The sequence below is a fragment of the Thalassophryne amazonica genome, chromosome 12, assembly GCF_902500255.1.
Source record: "Thalassophryne amazonica chromosome 12, fThaAma1.1, whole genome shotgun sequence".
Taxonomy (NCBI): domain Eukaryota; kingdom Metazoa; phylum Chordata; class Actinopteri; order Batrachoidiformes; family Batrachoididae; genus Thalassophryne; species Thalassophryne amazonica.
The window spans coordinates 81,852,561-81,876,592 of record NC_047114.1 but is presented as its reverse complement, the minus strand read 5'-3'; the positions used below and the strand labels follow the sequence as shown (position 1 = coordinate 81,876,592).

At 44.6% G+C, this 24,032-nt stretch overlaps 1 protein-coding gene and 1 long non-coding RNA gene across 2 annotated transcripts in view; one reads left to right on the top strand and one right to left on the bottom strand.

Annotated features, from left to right (window-relative positions):
• The window catches only part of LOC117521653, a 60,239-nt gene extending 37,253 nt beyond the window's left edge, over window positions 1-22,986 (bottom strand). The window contains exon 1 of the long non-coding RNA XR_004564014.1: window positions 22,883-22,986. This is a non-coding gene — a long non-coding RNA (uncharacterized LOC117521653). The remainder of the gene's footprint in view (window positions 1-22,882) is intronic.
• Window positions 1-23,638, top strand: part of LOC117521652 (macrophage mannose receptor 1-like) — a 52,076-nt gene extending 28,438 nt beyond the window's left edge. The window contains exons 24-31 of the mRNA XM_034182975.1: window positions 284-386; window positions 10,445-10,677; window positions 10,941-11,106; window positions 14,305-14,469; window positions 14,695-14,811; window positions 18,274-18,435; window positions 22,760-22,789; window positions 22,908-23,638. Of these exons, the coding sequence (XP_034038866.1) occupies window positions 284-386; window positions 10,445-10,677; window positions 10,941-11,106; window positions 14,305-14,469; window positions 14,695-14,811; window positions 18,274-18,435; window positions 22,760-22,789; window positions 22,908-23,155 (1,224 nt within the window). The 3' untranslated portion in view covers window positions 23,156-23,638. The remainder of the gene's footprint in view (window positions 1-283; window positions 387-10,444; window positions 10,678-10,940; window positions 11,107-14,304; window positions 14,470-14,694; window positions 14,812-18,273; window positions 18,436-22,759; window positions 22,790-22,907) is intronic.
• Window positions 23,639-24,032: the final 394 nt, after the last annotated feature.

Below are 24,032 nucleotides of genomic sequence, written 5' to 3'. Positions count from 1 at the left end.
TGCAAAATTCTCTGAACAAATACAGGACAAATACATTGACAAATTCATGGTAGGAAATTTTTTTCTGATTAAAATGAGAAAAATGGCACACAAAAATATATGCCCGGGGTCATTAATGACCCCTCTTGGTCGCTTGAGGGTTAAAATTACAATAGTGAAATTTTAGCAGGTCAAGTTTAAATAGAGTAAATTATTAAAAGAACAAATCAGCACATTTTAAGTCTTGTAGTTTTAGTTTTCCTGTGCCTTGCTTTTAATAACCCTTCTCTTTGTCCATTACTAGGAACAATGTGTTTTGGTGACCAACAATCCTTTGCTTGGCATTGGCAAATGGATAATAAAGTCCTGCAATGACACCAATGGATTTATTTGTCATCGAAATGTTGGTGAGCTCATAAATCCCACCTTTATTAATTGCCTGGTGCTGAAAGATAAAATTAATGGTCCAGAAAGAAGGCATTTGTTTAGGAATTTAGGTACAGTACATCGGATGTAGAATCCAGGATTCTACATCAGAAAGAAACATATTTAGCCGATTGCTGCCTTCAGGTTGGGAGTGAGCTGTCGCTTTATGTAAATAAGATTAATTTCATGAGGTTTTGTTCACAAAAAGGCCACTATATTAGCAGATGGATAGTTGCACCTAAAATACTAATGTTACAGCAAAACATTGTAACGAAGGGGGAGTTGACTGTGCAACTAAAACAATCAGCGCTTGATGTATGGCCACCAACACTGATTAAAGAGTGAAAGAGTGAAGCTGCAGATACAGTGACCTTTTTAAGGGGTTGGTAAGGTTAAAACTTACTTGTGTGAAGCGCCGTGAGGTAGCTTTGTTGTGATTTGGTGCTATATAAATGAATGAATGGTGCTATATAAATGAAATAAATTGAACTGAAAATAAGGTGGCTGGGCATACTTTATACTTTATTGATCTCACAGTGGAGAAATTATGTTTACACTCCAGTTACCTCAGACAGCAATTAGTCCACAATTATTACTTGTTTACCGTAATAATGGCACACATCAGAATTAAAGACAGCACATACACATTTGACATTGTTTATGTGCACTAAGTTTGAAGAAGTCTGTTATCCGAATTGAGGCAAGTGGCTGAAGGCCACACAGCAACCCTGAGATGCACCGCCGTCAGCTTGGGGGTAATAACGGGGGCTGCAGCTAAAACTGCACCGCCCCCGCCGAAGGGGAAAGGAGTGACGTGAGCCGGATAGGAGGGGGTGGGGGAGGGAATGGAGCATGCTTCAGTCCTGTGAAAAGCAGTTTATTGTCTTTGTGAGATAAGAAACTATGGAGTTAAAATTGTCTCATTAATATTTGTAAATGCACACAGGGTGATCTACAAATAATCATTGATTTGCAAATGTGTTCATATCCACAAATGCAAATTTCATATTTGTAACTTGTAAACTGGTCTTTGCAAATAATGTTGTATTTGCAAATATAAAACTTAATTTATAAAAAAAAAAAAATTACATTTGTAAAACTGGAAATTGTATTTGTGAATTGAGTTTCAGCATTTGTGGATCACCAATTACACGCATTCATCGCTTTCCTCTGCGACGTCATTTTGAGACATTCTTTTCGCAAACACAGATCCACAAACAAATGCCAACTGATTCACAAATACACACGCACACTGGATATCCACTAGATGGCAGTGTGGTTCCATTCATTTATGTGGCAAGCTGAAACTATATGCTCCCGGATGACTCTTTAATCGTGATCGTTACTGAGTATTTAAAATGCTTATCGCAAAGCGTTCTTTTTTTTACGACATAATGCAAGTTTTATAAGTCCGCGGACACTGATCTGTGTGTTACAGATACAAATCAGTTTCCTCGGATCCGCGGAGCCTGACTGTTGCGATAGTTGTCGTAAAGCGGGACTGGTTGGTTGCTGCGGTGACGCTGTGTGGCTCCTGTGCGAAGCTTAGCTAAATGTAGCAACTTTTAGAACTTTCAAGTTTTTAAAAGAAGAATTTTGTAGCATGTCTATGTCATGGAGCACGCACAGGCGCAATGCTGTTTAATACGCTTATTTGAACCACTGCGTTAAACAGTACAACACTAACACCCCCATCCCCCTTTCCCATGATGAAATCCGCGGACACATAATTTTAAAAAATAATTCAGCTTGCCACATCAATGAATGGAACCACACTGCCAACTAGTGGATATCCAGTGTGCATGTGTATTTGTGAATCAGTCAGCATTTGTTTGTGGATCTGTGTTCGCGAAAAAAATGTCTCAAAATGACGTCGCAGAGGAAAGCGATGAATGTGTTGTGTGGGCCGCCAGAAGAGGAGGTACTGCTGGCCCACCACCAGAGGGCGCCCTGTCTGGAGTGCGGGCTCCAGGCACCAGAGGGCGCAGCCGCCTCACAGGAGCAGCCAGGGTGACAGCTGTCACGCATCACCTGCAACAGCTGTTACCAATCATCTGATCGGCAGGAGTATATCAGCAGGACGACGTCTCCACCTCTTTGCCGAGATATCGTTCTACCTGGAAGGTAATATTCTCAGCTGACTGCTTGACAGTAACCTTTTGTGATTTTTGTGAGTGATAGCAGACTTTTTCTCCAACGAGAGGTGGAGGTAGCTTCCCTGCCGTGCAGGTTGCTGGGTGCAAACGCGCCCACGTTTAATTGTGTTCTTGTTCCTCGCCAGCAGTACCAGGTCCGACACGCGGAGGCAGTGGCCACCTGGGGGTTCGGGACTTGGCGGCTCCAGTATTCCCGGGGTCTGGTGGCGGAGGAAATCGTGTGGTTCCGGTTCTGCTTTGGACAGGCGTCTCCTATCTTCGAGCCTGCCCACACGACACCTTTGTGAATTGACTCTGGTCTATTGTTGGAATCTTTTGTATTTGTTGTGCACATTCACAACAGTAAAGTGTTGTTATTTGACCTGCTCCATTGTCCGTTCATTTGCGCCCCCTGTTGTGGGTCCGTGTACCTACACTTTCCCAACAGGATATCTCGGCCAACGTCATGGATCCCGAGGGGCGTCAACCGGCTGTTGAACGGCCAATGGAAGAACAGGGCGCACAGGCGTCCGCAGGAGGAATGATCGGTGAGTTGCAGCGGATCCTCACCACTTTCACGGCTCAGTTGGATTTAATGACCGAGCAGAACGTCCTCCTTAACCGCAGGGTGGAGGCTCTCGCCGCGCAGGTGGAGGCGCGCCCTCAGGGCGCTGCTGCGGCTCTCCCTCCTGTCGACCCTGTGCGTAACAGTGACGTTCCACAGGTCGTTCAACAACCCCTCCCACCTTCCCCTGAAGCATACATAAGCCCTCCAGAGCCGTACGGGGGTTGTGTGGAGACATGCGCGGACTTTCTTATGCAGTGTTCGCTCGTCTTCGCACAACGTCCCGTCATGTACGCGACTGATGCTAGTAAGATATCTTATGTAATTAATCTGCTTCGCGGCAAGGCACGCGCTTGGGCTACAGCGCTTTGGGAGCAAAATTCACGGCTCCTTCTGACATATGATGGGTTTGTGAGGGAGTTCAGAACAGTGTTCGATCACCCAAATAGAGGAGAGACCGCTTCAGCCGTGCTGCTGTCAATGAGACAGGGGCGCCGGAGCGCAGCTGCTTATGCAGTCGACTTCCGCATCGCGGCTGCGAGGTCCGGCTGGAATAGCACTGCCCTCCGCGCCGCCTTCGTAAACGGACTGTCATTGGTCCTGAAGGAGCTCCTGGTGGCCAAGGACGAACCGCGGGATTTAGATGGGCTTATTGATCTCGTTATACGATTAGACAATCGGTTAGAGGAACACCGTCGGGAGCGAGGCGAAGGACGTGACCGGATACGCGCCGCCCCTCTCCCTTCCGGGTTCGAAAAGGGGCCGCCCTCCCCACGCTCCACAGCCGCAGCGCTTTGTGGGGCAACAGCTCCCCCTGTTGACGTTGTTAGGGAAATGCACAGGGCCAAAATGGGGAGGCTGATCCGTGGAGAGTGTTTTCTCTGCAGCTCAACAGAGCACACACAGAGAGACTGCCCCAAACGGCCAAAACGTCAACACTCGCCCTTAGAGACTGGGCTAAGGGGGGGCCAAGACATTCACGTGAGACACACACAAATTACCACACGACTCCCAGTCACAATCCTGAGCGGGGATTTAACCCTTCAAGCCCGATCACTGGTGGACACGGGGTCAGAAGGGAATCTGCTAGACAGCAGATGGGCAAAGGAGGTAGGGCTCCCTCTGGTGGCGCTTCCTACGCCATTGCAGGTGCGGGCACTAGATGGCACCCTCCTCCCTTTACTCACACACAAGACACAACCAGTAACTCTGGTGGTGTCTGGAAACCACCGGGAGGAGATTGAGTTTTTTGTAACTCCTTCTACCTCCCGCGTGATTTTGGGCATCCCATGGATGTTAAAGCACAATCCCCGGATCGATTGGCCGTCTGGGGTGGTGGTTCAGTGGAGCGAAACCTGCCATCGGGTGTGTTTAGGATCCTCGGTTCCTCCCAGTTCCCAGGCTAAGGAGGAGGTCAAAGTCCCTCCCAATCTGACGGCAGTGCCGGTTGAGTACCACGATCTTGCTCACGTCTTCAGCAAGGATCTGGCACTCACCCTTCCCCCGCACCGTCCGTACGATTGTGCCATTGATTTGGTTCCAGGTGCTGAGTTCCCGTCCAGCAGGCTGTACAACCTCTCACGACCTGAGCGCGAATCAATGGAGACCTACATCCGGGACTCATTAGCTGCCGGGCTGATCCGGAACTCCACCTCCCCGATGGGGGCAGGTTTCTTTTTTGTGGGCAAGAAAGATGGCGGACTTCGTCCATGTATTGATTACAGGGGGCTGAATGAGATTACGGTTCGCAACCGATACCCGTTGCCATTATTAGATTCCGTGTTCACCCCCCTGCATGGAGCCAAAATCTTTACTAAGCTGGATCTTAGAAATGCGTATCACCTGGTTCGGATCCGGAAGGGAGACGAATGGAAGACGGCATTCAACACCCCATTAGGTCACTTTGAGTACCTGGTCATGCTGTTTGGCCTCACAAACGCCCCCGCAACGTTCCAAGCATTAGTTAATGATGTCTTGTGGGATTTCCTGCACCGATTCGTCTTCGTATATCTAGACGATATACTCATCTTTTCCCCGGATCCTGAGACTCATGTCCGGCATGTACGTCAGGTCCTGCAGCGGTTGTTGGAGAACTGGCTGTTTGTGAAGGGCGAGAAGTGTGAGTTTCACCGCACATCTTTGTCCTTCCTGGGGTTTATCATCTCCCCCAACTCCGTCGCTCCTGATCCGGCCAAGGTTGCGGCGGTGAGAGACTGGCCCCAACCCACTAGCCGTAGGAAGCTGCAACAGTTCCTCGGCTTTGCAAATTTCTACAGGAGGTTCATTAAGGGCTACAGTCAGGTAGTTAGCCCCCTGACAGCCCTGACCTCACCAAAAGTCCCCTTCACCTGGTCGGATCGTTGCGATGCCGCGTTCAAGGAGTTGAAACGGCGCTTCTCGTCTGCACCCGTTCTGGTGCAGCCCGATCCTAGTCGCCAGTTAGTGGTTGAAGTGGACGCCTCGGACTCAGGGATAGGAGCTGTGCTTTCCCAGAGCGGGAAGACCGATAAGGTCCTTCACCCGTGTGCCTATTTTTCCCGCAGGTTGACCCCGGCCGAACGGAATTATGACGTCGGCAATCGAGAACTCCTTGCGGTGAAAGAGGCTCTTGAAGAGTGGAGGCATCTGTTGGAGGGAACGTCCGTGCCATTCACAGTTTTCACTGACCACCGGAACCTGGAGTATATCAGGACCGCCAAGCGGCTGAACCCCAGGCAAGCCCGCTGGTCACTGTTCTTCGGCCGTTTTGACTTCCGGATCACCTACCGTCCCGGGACCAAAAACCAGAGATCGGATGCCCTGTCCCGGGTACATGAAGACGAAGTCAAAACGGAGTTGTCGGATCCACCGGAACCCATCATCCCGGAGTCCACTATCGTGGCCACCCTCACCTGGGACGTAGAGAGAACCGTCCGGGAGGCCCTGGCACGAAGCCCGGACCCCGGAACTGGGCCGAAGAACAGACTCTACGTCCCACCAGAAGCTAGGGCTGCAGTCCTGGACTTCTGTCACGGCTCTAAGCTCTCCTGTCATCCAGGGGTGCGAAGAACCGTGGCAGTTGTCCGGCAGCGCTTCTGGTGGGCGTCCCTAGAGGCCGACGTCCGGGATTATATCCAGGCCTGCACCACCTGCGCCAGGGGCAAGGCTGACAATCGCAGGGCTTCTGGACTGCTCCAGCCACTGCCCGTGCCCCATCGCCCCTGGTCCCACATCGGCCTGGATTTTGTCATGGGCCTCCCGCCGTCCCAGGGCAACACTACCATTCTCACGATAGTGGACCGATTCTCCAAGGCGGCCCACTTCGTGGCCCTCCCGAAGCTCCCGACGGTCCAGGAGACAGCGGACCTCCTGGTTCACCACGTCGTCCGGCTGCATGGGATCCCAACAGACATCGTCTCCGATCGCGGTCCCCAGTTCTCCTCGCACGTCTGGAGGAGCTTCTGCCGGGAACTGGGGGCCACGGTGAGTCTCTCATCCGGGTATCATCCCCAGACCAACGGGCAAGCAGAACGGGCCAATCAGGAGATGGAGCAGGCCCTGCGTTGCGTGACAGCCGCGCACCCGGCGGCCTGGAGTACCCATCTGGCCTGGATCGAGTATGCCCATAACAGCCAGGTGTCATCAGCCACCGGCCTCTTCCCTTTCGAGGTATGTCTGGGGTACCAACCTCCTTTGTTTCCGGTGGTTGAGGGAGAGGTCGGTGTGCCCTCGGTCCAGGCCCACCTACGGAAGTGCCGTCGGGTGTGGCGTGCCGCCCGTTCTGCCTTGCTGAGGGCCCGGATGAGGACGAAGGCCCATGCAGACCGTCGGCGGACCCCGGCCCCTACGTACCGGCCAGGGCAGGCAGTGTGGTTGTCTACCAAGGACATACCCCTTCAAGTGGACTCCCCTAAACTGCAGGACCGGTATATCGGTCCGTTCAAAATCATCAAGGTCATCAGTCCAGGCCGGAAGCTGAAGCCTCACTGCGGATCCATCCCGTTTTCCACGTGTCCCGGATCAAGCCCCATCACACCTCACCCCTCTGTACTCCCGGTCCGGCACCACCTCCTGCCCGGATCATCGATGGCGAGCCGGCTTGGACTGTGCGCCGGCTCTTAGATGTCCGTAGGATGGGCCGGGGCTTCCAGTATTTGGTGGACTGGGAGGGGTACGGACCTGAAGAACGCTCCTGGGTGAAGAGGAGCTTCATCCTGGACCCGGCCCTCCTGGCCGATTTCTACCGCCGCCACCCGGACAAGCCAGGAGGCGCCCGTTGAGGGGGGGTCCTGTTGTGTGGGCCACCAGAAGAGGAGGTACTGCTGGCCCACCACCAGAGGGCGCCCTGTCTGGAGTGCGGACTCCAGGCACCAGAGGGCGCAGCCGCCTCACAGGAGCAGCCAGGGTGACAGCTGTCATGCATCACCTGCAACAGCTGTTACCAATCATCTGATCGGCAGGAGTATATCAGCAGGACGACGTCTCCACCTCTTTGCCAAGATATCGTTCTACCTGGAAGGTAATATTCTCAGCTGACTGCTTGACAGTAACCTTTTGTGATTTTTGTGAGTGATAGCAGACTTTTTCTCCAACGAGAGGTGGAGGTAGCTTCCCTGCCATGCAGGTTGCTGGGTGCAAACGCGCCCACGTTTAATTGTGTTCTTGTTCCTCGCCAGCAGTACCAGGTCCGACACGCGGAGGCAGTGGCCACCTGGGAGTTCGGGACTTGGCGGCTCCAGTATTCCCGGGGTCTGGTGGCAGAGGAAATCGTGTGGTTCCGGTTCTGCTTTGGACAGGCGTCTCCTATCTTCGAGCCTGCCCACACGACACCTTTGTGAATTGACTCTGGTCTATTGTTGGAATCTGTTGTATTTGTTGTGCACATTCACAACAGTAAAGTGTTGTTATTTGACCTGCTCCATTGTCCGTTCATTTGCGCCCCCTGTTGTGGGTCCGTGTACCTACACTTTCCCAACAGAATGCGTGTAATTGGTGATCCACAAATGCTGAAACTCAATTCACAAATACAATTTCCTGTTTTACAAATGTAATTTTTTTTTTACAAATTAAGTTTTATATTTGCAAATACAACAATATTTGCAAAGACCAATTTACAAGTTACAAATATGAAATTTGCATTTGTGGATATCTGAACACATTTGCAAATCATTGATTATTTGTAGATCACCCTGTGTGCATTTACAAATATTAATGAGACAATTTTAACTCCATAAGAAACAGCCAAATGATCCCCAGGCTGAAGAAATTCCTCTGGAGGAAAACAGTCGAGCAATTTGACCTTCAGGCTTGATAAGCCTGTAATGTCATGGTTTGAGCAGTGAAAAACACTTTTTAACAGTTCAACTTCAACAACCAAATCCCAATTATGAATTAAGAATATTCCCAATTATGAATTAAGAATATTCACCGGCCTCTGAAATCTTCAACTTCAACTGCAAGGCATGCATCTGCTCCAAGATGTCATCCAATTTGCACTGCCTTGCCAACCTCCTTAATCATAACGGACAAGCGAGGGGCCGTGGTTCTCGATGCCGCCGTCTTGCCAATTTTCCGGTAGATCAGGGCAGCACATAAGCCAAAAAGGACCAGCCCTGCTACCATAAGACCAAAAATGAATAAATCCTCGACGTCCTCAAAGGAGAAAGGCACCAAGCATGCCACACGCCAGGAACTCCAGGAGTCGAGTACATAGCCCGCTGGATACGTTCCATCTGGGCAGGTAGGATCCCCCGGTCCTGACCTTCTTGTAGAAAACATGGTGTCAATAGCGTTCAGAGACCAGCTGATCAATTCCATGGTTAATCCAGTAGTAGTCCATTAGATCCAGAATCCAATATAATTTGAGGAATTCATAGTCTGGTGAAGTAGGGACTTAAAGGTCAAAGCAGAGAACAGAGATAAGGGAGAGTGGAGGAGATGCGACCGCCCTCGTTGGAGTCCCAAGCTGAAAAAAAGATAAAAGAAGATATTGCAGTGAGGACCCCTGACTTCTCCTCTTGTTGAAAACAGCAATCAGCCCCAATGCAAATCTTGCTTGTAACCAATGACATAGGTGTTCCAGCAGGTTCCAGTTAATGGCTGGCCTGTGCTTATGTTGTTCTTGATCAACAAAGCTAATTTCCTTTCAGCTGAGGGTGACAGTTTGTCTTCTTTCAGAGCACAGCAAAATGACTGCACCTTCTAACAACTTGCTTGCATATAATTTCTTTGACCGAATCTCGAGATAGATTCAGAGAGGCTGAACAGACAGGATATAGGGTCTGATTTACCACATTTAAACATTTGCATGTGTAAAAACATGCACAAACAAAATAACTTCTGCAAAAAATGTGCATGCTGATTTACTAACATCTACACTGAGGACTGCAACTTTCAAATGCTCAAAATGGCATATCCTGTCCATTTAACGTGTTTGCCTTCATTCAATTTGGGGTGTCAGGAATGGAATGGAAATGTGGTGCAACGGCAGGTTGTTACATTCTTGGCGCTATCATGTCGAGTTTCAAGTTCAAGGTTTTCACTCTGTTTTCTCTGATAATTTTGCTTAAATTTATTGAAATTTGTCAGTTTGCAGCCATGCGGAGTGATTTTGAGGTGGTTGGCGGCAGGGAAAACCTGCAGTGTTTTGGCCCTTCATGGCACATGATTGTAATTAAGCATTCATTTATAGTGGCCACTCATGTGGGAAGACAGGAGTCAGCATGCATCAGCACATTACACAGCACACGTGGAAAGCAACAGCTACAAATACAGCATACAAAAATGATTCTTATTCTATTTCACATTGTCTCCGGCGGTTATGTGAACGTATATATATATATATATATATATATATATATATATATATATATATATATATATATATATATATATATATATATATATATATATATATATATATATTTATTGTGTGTGTGTGTGTGTGTGAGAGAGACTCTAGTGTCAATATATATACTATATTGACAGCAGATTCATGGAAAAAGAACTCCATCATAGGAATGGGCATTTCAAACCAACAGTGTAATAATATTACTAATGAGAATAACAGATTTTTTCAGGATATCCTACAGTATGCAGACACAAGAAATGGATGCTGAGTCCACTTTCAGCAGGGTGACTGGAATGAATAAAATCAAAATCATATTTATGTGGGTGGGTGCTTTTCACAGTAGCGGCACTGAACCCATCTCGCAATATGTCAATCTTTTCCACACTTTGTTGTAACATTTTCCTGTTGGCCCAACACTTTTTCTTCATTTTATCAGAATAGAAAATGTAATCATAGCATACATTAAAACAACAGTTTTACTTGTTATTACATTTCATTTCCTCTAAACAGACCCAAGCTTTCCACTGCGGCAAGACCCCCTTGTTCCCAACACGTACGTTGCTCTGGCAAATGACTCTATAAAGGCTGTGACTCAAAACCTGACCTGGGCTGATGCCAAGAAGTATTGTGAAGGTGACAAGGCCAAAATGGCCAGCTTACGGAATGAGTGGACGCAGGCCTATGTCGAGCTCCTGGCTATGAATCTCAAAACACCGTTGTGGATTGGGCTGAACAAAGCTGAGGTAAACAGCAACAAACTTTTACTGTCATAATTCTTTTATTCCAAGGAAAACAGTGCTAAAGTCAAGTTTAAAATAAATTAAATCTACGTTATTGCAATTATGTGTCCTACGCTAATCCAATCAACTACTAAGAAACATTTCTTTAAAACATTACACAAATGAGTTTTCAAATTAATTATCATTTGTTGTTTTGTATTTAACAGTTTCTGGCAGAAATGTGGGGTATGCAAAAAAATAATGTTGTGATTCCTTGTTGCTTTCAGACTCAAGGTTATTTTAAGTATGTTGATGGCTGGCACATGACCATCGCCAACTGGGCTGAAAGAGAACCCACCCAGAATCAACCATGTGTATATGTGGATGTGGATGGGATGTGGAAAACAGCCTTCTGCAACCAGACAATGAACAGTGTTTGTATGATGTCAACAGGTTTGTTGGCTCTCAGCCCAGTGCACAAATAATTCAATTTATTTATGTATCGCCAAACACAGCATAAATTGTCAAAAATGCACGTCACAAGGGTCTAAGGTCATAAGGTCTAACCATACCACCCCCACCCTCGAACAAGCACGTAATCAACAGTGGTAAGGAAAACTTCCTCTGGAGCTTTAGTAGAAGAAACTTCAAGCAGACCAGACTCAGAAGGGTGACCAATTGCTTTATCCATACTAACAGTAACAAAAATTAGGTGAACAAAATACAACAAAGAATTGTCTAACATCCAAACAAAAAAGAATGTCCACATGGAGATAGAGTCCAGTGGGCAGCATGAATGCTGAGCTTAAAGGTGTAGCCACACTGTGGCAGATTGAGTAAACTGATTATAACAGACTGAAAAATTTTTCCGATGACTAAAATAGCCAAATCTGTCAGTCTCCGGTGGATTTGGGGGTATGATAGAATTAGTGGACACCCACTTAAACCAGGAGCAAAGCTCTTCCAGATGCGAGCAGAAGATGAACAGATAATGCATAGATAAAGCTAATATCTACCTCTGACAAGATTAAAAGAAATCAGAACAAAACACTGAACAAATGTGCAACCACTAAGGAAGCTCTCAGTGTGATGTCCACTCAATGTTTTAAGCATGCACAAAACTTTCTGATGCACTTGCCGGACATCAGTTGACAAGGAATGTAATTAACAAATAAGAAAAGGATTTATACAGAACAAAAATGTACATGAATGGATGTCAAAATATCCTATCTGTTACTCATACATTTCCTCAATCCATCACAGTGTGAGAGCTGCTTAAACTATTTGTGTGGCCGCATGCTGATTCATCATTTTCAGAAAGTGATACTAGAATATCATGCAGTCTGGCGTCAAGTTCAGTTATAAAAGAGGAGCTAATGGGATGATGCTATACAGGTTTCAAGTCACTGTGGACAGGATAATGAAACAGTAAACTGAATAAGTGAGCAATCTGAAACTGCTGATGTAAGAGAAGCACTGTCAACATCTGAAACAGTATACCACAAACCAGGACCAAAATTCAGTGTTACCACAACAGTGGGCCACTCCCTGAATGCAATGATGAAATCCCAACATTTTCGCAATGTTTCTAAACCCTTTGCTAAGTTGATCAGAAGGCTTGTTTACATGGATATTGAAATCACCAGCAATTAGGATCAGTAAATTTTGCCAGATCAGAAATAAACTGGCCAAATTCATCTTAGAAATTGGAGTAGAGGCTGAAGAGCCCTGTAGACAGTAAGAAAGTAATATGCCTGAATTTCATCCTTCTGTCATGACTGCTGGTGGCAGCCTGAGCGGGCCAAAGAACCAGATGTTCAAATTAACTAAATTTATGACCCTCATGAGCCATTAAAGTAAACCCAGATTTGTAAATTAAAGCAACATCTTCTTGCTTCATCTCACGGGCAGTGTAACTAAATGTGTGTGCCAGTGGGTAAACTTCACTCAAAAGCAGGAGGACATTTGTTTTCAGCCAGGTTTCACATAAGCTGATCATCTAAACAATGTTAAAAAAATTAGTTGACAAATCAACAATGAATTAGAGGACACTGACCTTATATTTATGAATCTTAAAGTAAGAACCTTACTCAATTTGGCCAATGATCTAGTTGAAATGGAGTGATTTTGTCAGATGTTTCAGATTAGATATAGGTTTACAGAGGTCCATGTGGGGGAATGGGGAATGGTGATAAAATCAGAATTTTGTGATACCTTGAACAATCAGCTACTCTTATTGTATCCAAGATGCTTGATGGGCACTAAATTTGCATAATATGAACTTCTAGATGAGACCTGTTCAAAATGTCAAATGTTACATAATCTTTTGGACCACATGTTGTTCTTGTTCCACTAATAAAATAAAAGCTCTGTGACCAATTTAATTGTAATCAGACATTGTTTAGGGGTCCCCCACAAAGCAAAAATTTTCCCCAAACAAGCAATGTAGTAATCCAGTAATTCCAGTAATGTTCTCCTCTGGGTGACCAATCCACCACCACTTTTTGCGATTAGAAGCCATCACATGTACCTGTAAAAGAAAAATAATGGCATCAGAGTCTTCTGCCGTTAGGGTGATGTTGCCTTGCCAGCAGAGGGAGAGGAACCTGTGTCACTCTGGGGACCTTTAAATCTTATCTGATTGAGTTCAAATTTGTTCTGCACCTATAAAACCCCAAGTGGAACAAAAACACCATGTGGCCCGAAGTCTCTCACCACTTTTATTTTTTCACTATTTAACATAAACAGCCCTACTCTAGATATTTTGCAGGCACATTGATGGATGCAGGCAACAGCCTCAATATGAAATATTTCCCTCCCTGTCACATAAACTAAACTATTAACATAGTGGTCATAGTTTTCACAACCGCATTAGTAGTAGGCCCTGCAGGCTCTCTAATCACCCATTCTGTGGTATGCTGTGGTGTCCTAATGTTACTGTCACTTTAAGTGTCTATCTTTGTTTGAGATATGATGATGGCACCTTCCCCAATAGGGTGAAGGCCATCCAGTATCAGTAAGCAACAGTTAACCCAGAAAGACAGCCCATTTTTGATAAAACTAAGTCCCTGCTGTCTACAGGACTTTACCAGTGAACTATTTACGGATGGAAGCCTGCTGTAAACCTCACCTTTTCCCTGGGAGGGTGAAGGGGCCACAGAGTATTAATTGATGCCGGCACATCTTTCTGGCGAGGTCATACGTCCTCTTTGTGTCCACCTTTGTGACACATTGTTGGCACCAACATGAATAACAACATTGCTATATTTAGTGCCATATTCTTGGGTCTGTCTATTCTTATGTGATGCCAGCACCCTAAGATGAGAAGCTGTGTCGCATGCTCTGGCCCCATGTAAACATTTAACATCTGCTGGCATCTCTATTGTGTTGTGGAAAAGTGCCATGGTATCTCTATCCTAACTTTGGGGGTGATATAATCTTTTATCACTAACTCAGGGATTTTCAGGTTTGGAATGGGGGTGGATGTTGCCTGTAAATCAACAGGCCTTGCAAAATAATTGTGTTAGATCAGCAGCTTGTTACTGTATAATTTTTCTCTTATTAAAAAATGGAATTGCTAACATTTTTTGTTCTGGTAAGATCACAATTTGTTAAGACTGCAACGGATAACCAGATATCTGTCACTTGCAGATGTACCACCAACAGAATCAACCATTTTCCCAGGAATTTGCCCTGAAGAGGTGGAAATGAGATACCTAAACAAATTTTCTTGGATTCCATTTAGAGGCTACTGTTATTTATTCGTCACAGATGAAATCGAATGGGCAGACTCAGCAAGTAACTGTGTCATACACGGTGAGACTTTCCATACACAGAAAATTGGGCATTTGAATGTTCCAGATTTTGCCACAAGTGGGCACCAGAACATATGAAATCATATTAAGAAATCTGAATGTGGGCAGCAAGGAGGCATAGTTGGTTGTTTGCACTGTTGCCTCACAGCAAGAAGGTCCTGGGATCACTGGATATGGAAAATGATGAATGAATGAATGAATAATATGATTGTCCTGTGTTCTATAGGTGGAGTCCTGACCAGCATAGAAGATCCTTCTGAACAAGATTTTATTCAAGGCAACGTGAAGGTATTTCAAGATAGCCAAACAGCTTTTTGGATTGGACTGTATAAGACCCATAAAGGTATGAATACATATGTATCAAATAATAATAATTTACAGTAAAACATTGAAACACATAATGGAAAAGCTTTTATTCTTCTAAAAAAAAAACACATTAATGAAAGCAAGAAGACGAAAACTTAATTGTGAATTATTAAAACCTAAATGTTGCTCTAGGAGGACATTCAATGGGTATATACCTCTGCCAGGGTCCACCAGTCCTCTGCTTACCCAGTCTCCACCGCTGGACTGATAGTATTGCACACCGGGCATTTGCCCGCTGGCCTGATGGACTACTGGCCTGCGGATTGATTGATTGATTGATTTACGAAGTAAAGCAAACTGTGAGCTTTTCATCCGCGTTTTTTTTTTTTTTTTTTTTGTAGCAGCTTCGACTCGTCCTCACCTCTTAAAGCGCGGTGATAACAGCACACCTGTACTGAGCTTTACAAAGACATTTTTATGCTTTTTTTCCTCCTTTATTTAGAGCTGAGCTGAGCCTCTCCGTATCTGCACATTAAAACAGCTGATCCTCCGCGACGCGTCAACTAACATTATTTTCCACTTAAATGCACCTAAACTCTCTGTCTGAGGACCACATGATGTGAAAACTCAATAAAACTTTCTTACCTGTAAATCTGGTCATGTTTTCTGCATAAATAAATGTTATCCATTCTTTGTGCTCAAACGCCAAAGCAGGGGCGAATCCAGATGGAATGGGGGTGTGGGGCAACGATGTCCCCCCCCCCCTCACAACACCCCTAGATTAAAGGTCCAGTTTTGAAGCCTTTTTTTTACTACAACTACTTATACTACTTAAAATAATAATAATTTCGACAAGTAAAATGTTTAGAGAAAATTTAAATGTTAGAAAGAATTTAATAGTTTTATTTATTTATTAACAATGTAGGTTAGAAATTGCAAGTTTTACTATTACAGTGCTGTCAACAGTTAAATATGAGGTCAAGAAAGAGGTCTTTATTTTACTTTTTATAAAACAAGTATATATTTTCATTGAAGTCAAGAAAGGGTGACTATAAAGTGAGGCGGGGACCACTATGGCCATGACGGTAAATGAAGGTTAACTTCAGCTATTAATTGATGAACAGCAACCTAACTTGTTCATAAATCAGACATCTGTTTGTGAGAGAGACATTCTGATCTTCTGGTCCGAAGTAAAGTGCCGTCTAACTGGGTCACTCAGATATGAATTAAGGTTGGATATTATTTTCATTCGTACTAACTCTGCCAGTCACGTAACCTAGCCTAGCAATGTAACCTGTGCAAATGGTGTGCATGGCTAGCTACCATGCTGCCGCCGCCAGGTTGTTTCTTTATTCTTTATTCTATTTGTGTGACGGTCGTGCATCGGTCATACGAAGTATGCTGTTTTGCACAGTCTGCGGTGCAGTGGCATGGTATAACGGCGTCCCTGTCTAAAATGTATTTTCCCAAGTCCTGGCATAATTTCATATACCTAACATTTTACTTTAGTTGTAGCAACACAAACTGGTAATAAAAGAAATCCTTGCTGTTACTTGTAGCTTGTAGTGAGATAGACAACTGTCTCCATCTTGTGGCCTTTTTTTGTATTGCAGTTTCAAAAGTTCAACCTTTGTATCCAGTCATTGGTCCAGTCATCCAGTCATTTCTTGCTTTATATGATGAATTGTATCACACAAGTAATGATATATTACACTGGTCAACAACAAATTTGTTGTCTGCGTTTTTTCAGCTGATTTAGGACGAATCTGATGCGCTCAATCCAAAAATCACATTGGTTTTGCTCAATCAGGTCAAGTTTTTGAGTTATGGCCACATGTCGTTTTTTACGTTTTTGTTCACATGTACGCATGTGTTTCTGTGCATGTGGGATAGTAGGGACCATGCTCAGCATTACACGAAGAAGGACTGGCCTGTGCGGGAGGAATTGGTGCCTTGCAAAGAAAGGAACGGCATCAACGACCCTCTGGTGGACAGAGACAGACTACTCTTCCCACTGCTGCACATCAAACTCGGCTTAATCAAGCAGTTCACTAAGGCTCTGGACAAGGATGGTGACTGTTTCACTTACTTGTGCCAGGCTTTTCCAGGATTGACCATGGAGAAGTTGAAAGCTGGCATCTTTAATGGTCCTCAGATCCGTAAGCTCATCAGAGATCCAGAGTTCGAAAACTCAATGAACGAAATGGAACTGGAAGCGTGGAAGGCATTTGTTGGTAGTAAAGAACTTTCTTGGCAACAATAAGGCCAGAAACTACGCAGAACTTGTCAACAACATGCTGACTGCTTTCAGAAACCTGGACTGCAACATGAGCGTCAAGATGCACTACCTATTTTCACATATGGACCGGTTTCCTGAGAACCTGGGTTCAATGAGTGACGAGCAGGGGGAGAGATTCCATCAGGACATGAAAGAGATGGAGACCAGGTATCAGGGTCGCTGGGACGCAGTCATGATGGCTGACTACTGTTGGACTCTGAAGAGAGACCTCCCTGCCGCTGAGTATTCCAGGAGATCGAATAAACGGAAGTTCAACCCCTGAAGTTTGAACAATGGTGAAGCAACATGCAATTTACGTGTACTTACCTTTATCATTGCCCACCATTCAGTTTACAGTAATCGATGTTTCTATCAGGTAATAAATATATGTTGTTGGAAAAACATTTTTTTTCTCTTAAAAACATATTTAGGATGGTATGTGTTGACAAAATCAGCTGATAATGCCACAAAAATGTAATCAATTTTGTCACAAGATCTGATTTTTTTTTTCAAATCAACTTTGCACAAAAACCTGACCTGATGGAGAAAAACGGATGCCATTTCCTGATTCAGCAGTGCAAAAATACTCTAAATCAGTTGTAGAAATCTAGACAACATTCAAAAAGTAAAAAATTGTTGCCCAGTGTTATTTATAGTATAGCCTACAGTATTTCTATAACAAATGTTTTTATATAATTTCTATTTCTAAATTTAAGTAACAAGGCTGAATGAAATGACGGCTTATTATGTCTAAAAAGTAATGTGACCTACTGTCAATAGATTGTACTTTTGATAAGCCTATGATAACTGTACTTCGCGAGAACTTTTCATAATGCATCTTATAGTGTTAAAATGTATGTGTCTCCTGGTGCACATTGATCGGTTAAGGGACCAAAAAAAAAAAAAAACACACTGTCACAGCAGCTTAATTTTTTTCCCCTTCGATACCTGGTGGTGGCCTGGTCTTTGCTTTGATCCTGATCTGTGATCCTGGGCAGTTATCTTTGATATGTGATACTTATCACTCTCCAGCAATCCTTCTTATTAATACTATTATTATTATTATTGCTGTTGTTACTAGTGTATCAACTGTAGCTTATTATTTTTGTTTGATGACTGCTGTAGCTCATAAAAATGCAAATTACAGCTACAAATATTATATAAAATGTGTATTTATCAAATTATTCAAGTGGGAAAAGTCAGTATTTTGTTTGTTTACAGGACAGTGGTTATGGTTAGATAAAACAGTCATGGGCTATTCCAACTGGGATCCAGATGAGGTTGATGACGACGACATGTACGGACAGATTTCATCTTCAAATGGCGTCTGGAGGACCGGCCGCCGCTGGCATGATAGAGGATACATTTGCAAGGCCCCCAAAGGTGAGAACATCATGCATGAGTGGATTATTATTTTTTTAAATAATGACTTTGCATGAAACAAATGCCAAAAAAGAGAGAAAAAGTAATCCCTGTCGACAGCCGTGCAAAATGACATATGCATGTTTAGACCTTGAAAGAAAGTCCTGCTGATGGAATGTGAATGCTGGGTTCTATTTTCTTGGGATAACTCATTCTACTAAGGCTCTGAATAGTACTGTAAATCCAGTAGTCATGGCGACGGAACAATAAGCCCGGCTAAATATTGCCATTTTGTTGTTTCCCCACACACAAACCTGGCTGGAAAGTAGCTTTAGAATGTCATGTGATGCTTTTTGTACAACGTGTGACCTATAATACAAAATATGTGTTTCTGTTGCAGTTCTACAAAATAAGTCTTTTTTTGAATTATCTGGAAAAACCATATTGTGCAATATTTAAGAGTTCTTTGGAAATGCACGTGTTTCCATTAAGTATATTTTCAATTCGCTACTTCAAATTGTGCAATCTGAAGGCTAATGGAAACACATTTAGTGTGACTGCCAAACTGCTGCAACAGACATTAAGTGCAGAGAGTTGCATGGGAGTGGACAGGCTTCCGTCCCATTCCATCTCCTGGTGAGGAGAAAGGTTCCAAATGGGCATCTGTGGGTGAGCCCAGCCAGACAGCAAATTAACAAACATCTCACACTGCAAAACCACCTTTGGCACGTAAAAAAATGTTGCTCATCTCTGGGTTGATGAATTTCCAACGACTTTTCATCCACATTCACTTCAAACCATTCAGCAACAGAGTCCAGCCCTTGCTTCACTGCTAACAGGACTATTCCATCTGTGCCATTAAACTACGATCACCTACCACCCAAGAAAGTGCAAAAACAGGATGAAACGCCTTAATCCAGTTTGCCTCATAACAGGCTGGCATATAAAGTGCAACCCGCCTAAAAGTGAAAGAAAGGAGCTCGAGCTGTTCGACTTTGAACAAAAGCTGCAAAACCGCTGCTTCAGATTCAAATTTTTACCTCTATAGAGCACGATCAAACAAGTTTCAAGCCATAGCCACTAAGAATACCCTGTTTAAAGAAGTTTAAACATGATTAAAGCCGATGACTATGAATATCCCGAAGTTACCACGTGCTAACAGTGATGTTGAGAAGTGCGATGAAATTTTTGAACAGTTCAAAAATTGGATCCCGATTTCAAATCTGATGCTGATCACGGCCATAACTACTATGTATATTGAGTTTGTTCAAGATTGACAAAGATGAGTCAAGATGTTGTTATGATGCTTCAAAACCTGTCCTGATGTGCTATTTGGGAATAAACAGGAAAGAACCGTGTTATGTGAAAAAGCCACATAACACAGCGACACACTGTATTTTTTTCCCCTATGCAATGATTTTAGCGAGTTTCTTAATTCCACTGTTCATGTTGTTAACGAGGCAGCACAGTGGCTGAGTGGTTAGCACTGTTGCCTCACAGCGAGAAGGTCGTGGGTTCGATTCCTGTGGCCTTTCTGTGTGGAGTTTGCATGTTCTCCCCGTGTGTGCGTGGGTTTCCTCCGGGTGCTCCGGTTTCCTCCCACATCCAAAGACATGCGGGTTAGGTGGACTGGAGTCTTTAAAATTGTCCGTAGGTGTGCGTGTGGGTGTGTCTGTGTTTGTTTGTCTGTTTGTGGCCCTGCGAAGGACTGGCGTCCTGTCCTGGGTGTACCCCGCCTCGCGCTCTATGACTGCTGGGATAGGTTCCAGCCCCCTGCGACCCTTAATTGGACTAAGTGGTAGAAGATGAATGAATGAATGAATGTTGTAAACAATTACAGGCTTTCTTTTGTCTTGCTCTGATAGCACGATGTCAGTCTCCGAAGTTTCTCTTCGGGCTGTTGATTCCAGAATCCTGATTGGATGCCTCAGACATTCGCGAAGCCTTAGGCTCCATGTCCATATAGTGTGGTTTTGTTTCCCTCAGCACCAGCATCTTTTTTTTTTCTCAATTTCTCTAAATGAGAACAGGAAAAAAAAAAAAATTGTAGACCTGCTCTTAGCATTTTTAAGTTGAAAATCTCCAGACTTTCCAGAAAGATGTGATATACTGCTGCCTTCAGATTTGGAAGTTGTGACATTTTTAAGGAAATGTCTTATTTTGAACAAATGTCAATATTTGTGTACCCCCGTTACATCTCTGTGTGACACGTGGGGAAATGCTAGCCCTATTCTCAGCCATAACTTTAAACATGACCATAACCAAAGCATAGATGAATGTTGCCTGAAGATATTGAAATGAAGCAGAGAGCTGAGTGCGCTATCAGAGAGAAATGATGTCGTATTCTAATGAAAAAATATATGAATGTCTACACTCTAAAAAATGAACCGCTGTCTCAACGAGAAAAAGTGATGCAACAAAATGGGACATTTTCAACTTGCGTTAGAGCAGCGCCTACGTGCATGCGTAATGACATCACAACTCTGTCCATTTACTGAGATGCGGTTTTGTTCAATAAGAACTCAAAAAACCTTCTTATGTGTGGTTGGACTTGTGTGGAGGTAGGAATAACCTTTTGAATGCTTGAATAACGATGTCAGTCACACAAAGAAATCAAATGATAGTGAAAACATGTTCATTGTGCCCAGAATGTTGGTATTTTGGTTGTTGAACTTTCCTAGCAACGAATGTAAATCCCCGGTCACATGGCGCTAAGGAAAGACACCGAAGCCAAAAAGAAACAAGAAATCTGAACTTAATTTGATTTCTGGAGACATCTTTTAATCTGCGTCCTGCTTCGATCACTCAGCCGCTTCGTGAGGCGTCATAACATCCGAATGGTCAGTCGCTTGAAGAGGCGTCATAACAACCAATCGGTTAGCCCCTCCATGAGGTGTCGTAATATCCAATCGGTTAGCCGCTCCGTGAGGAGTCATAGCATCCAATCGGTTAGCCGCTCCGTGAGGCATCATAACAACGGATTGGTCAGCCGCTCCGTGAGGTGTCGTTAGATCCAATCGGTCAGCCGCTCCTTGAGGCGTCGTAACATCCAATGGGTCAGCCGCTCCGTGAGGCGTCGTAACATACAATCGGTCAGCCGCTCCGTGAGGCGTCGTAACATCCAATGGGTCAGCCGCTCCGTGAGGCGTCGTAACATCCCATCGGTCAGCCACTCCGTGAGGCGTCGTAACATCCAATGGGTTAGCCGCTCCATGAGGCGACCTAACAACAGATCGGTCAGCCACTCCGTGAGGCGTCATGACAACCAATCGGTCAGCCACTCCGTGAGGCGTCATGACATCCCATCGGTCAGCCACTCCGTGAGGCGTCGTAACATCCAATGGGTTAGCCGCTCCGTGAGGCGTCGTAACATCCCATCGGTCAGCCACTCCGTGAGGCGTCGTAACATCCAATGGGTTAGCCGCTCCATGAGGCGACCTAACAACAGATCGGTCAGCCACTCCGTGAGGCGTCATGACAACCAATCGGTCAGCCGCTCCGTGAGGTGTCGTAACATCCAATGGGTCAGCCGCTCCGTGAGGCGTCGTAACATCCCATCGGTCAGCCACTCCGTGAGGCGTCGTAACATCCAATGGGTTAGCCGCTCCATGAGGCGACCTAACAACAGATCGGTCAGCCACTCCGTGAGGCGTCATGACAACCAATCGGTCAGCCACTCCGTGAGGCGTCATGACAACCAATCGGTCAGCCGCTCCGTGAGGCGTCGTAACATCCAATGGGTCAGCCGCTCCGTGAGGCGTCGTAACATCCCATCGGTCAGCCACTCCGTGAGGCGTCGTAACATCCAATGGGTTAGCTGCTCCATGAGGCGACCTAACAACAGATCGGTCAGCCACTCCGTGAGGCGTCATGACAACCAATCGGTTAGATGCTCCATGAGGCGTCAAGCTGTTGTTTTTAATGATGCCAAACACGTGAGCGAGAGGCTCACTAACCGGAAGTCTCAGTTTCAAGATGGCAGTGCAACTTGAAAATCCCCCACTTGTACAGATTTTTTAAAAAGTTATTTCAACTTAACTAAAGATATTCCAACTTAACTAGAGAAGTCTTGTGGTATTAATTCAGTTTTTTTTTTTTTTTGAAAATAGCATTTCTCACATACAAAGCAAATGTCTAAGGTTGGTGGAGCAGTCAGAGGCATAATTTAAAACTATGTTTTAATATAAATAATGTTCCAAAAGAGGTGAACTTATCCTCAGACCACCAGCTTTAATCCAGAATATGTTCATAGCATGTAGGGTCAAGGTGAATCATGGAATCACACATTTATATTCAATATACATCCTAAAAATGTTCTGAGTACTTTTTGTTTCTTTCCTATTAGTGATTCCTGACGTTTCGTTGACAAGAACAGGTAAGTTCCACCCCTGCATACCCAGAAAGTGATATATCAGTATTTCAACAAGGCATGAAATAATCATACAAATGATGGTTCAGTTGGACTGACCCTCATCCTCTTGCTGATTCTGCAGACAAACAGATAGAGGAATCCCTCCGCCGCCGCCTCCACACGAGCTTGACAGTTGTCCTGGTCATCACTGCCATTTCCACACTGGCAGTTGTCGCATTCTTCATCTACAAGAGGCCTCATCCTCTTTTATCCACCTTTGACAACCCCCTCTACTTTGACAGTGAGCGATCGCAACCAGATGTAGTTGATACCAACAAGTTAATAGAGAAGGCAGACGAAGTGAACCCCGAGCCAATTATAACTCTGTAATGTAAAAACAACAACAACAACAACAACAAAAACAGACTGTTGTGGAACATGCCCAATACACCAGACTGACAAAGAAACTCTCGTGGGCCGGAGTCAGTCAGTTGAAGTTATGATGACGTCCTTATCTTGTGTCAGTGCTTGATATATACTTCTTTGTTTTGATCTATGTCAAATATGCCGGAAGATTAAAAAAAAAAGTTTTTCATCTTCATATGACCTGATATATAGGGCCTGATTTACAAAAGGTTTGCATGTGTTTAAATGTCCACAGACACCATAGTACCTGCAAAAAACCCGGCCTGCTGATTTGCCAACAGTGCACTGAGGATTGCCTCTTTCAAATGCACAACATAGCACGTATTGTCCATTTAACATGCAGTTTGAGGTTTGTCCACCCAAGTCTACAAAATTGTGGGAGGGAACATGCAAATTGGTAGAATTTGCACACACATAACAATTTATCAAGGTCCTCATCCACACAATTAAAAAAAACATTCATTGTAAGCATCAGGCATATATAACTGTTTAATTCCTGCTTGTTTCTTTCAGAATAAATGCTTAAAAGGTGGACCATAGTGAATTTTGGGGCATTGATGTGTTTCTCTCTCTCTCTCTCTCTCTTCTCTCTCTCTCTCTCTCTCTCTCTCTCTCTCTCTCTCTCTCTCTCTCTCTCTCTCTCTCTCACACACACACAAAACATTTCTGAAGTCTGTGTGGAATAGTACACAGATGCCGGTCACAATTATAAATGTCTGGCACAATTATAAACCATTGAGTGGACGGAAGAATAATCACCAATGCATGAACATGCTCAATTATATGGCAAAGGTTGTGCATAAGGACACACAAAATCCTCATTTAGAGACTGATGTCTATG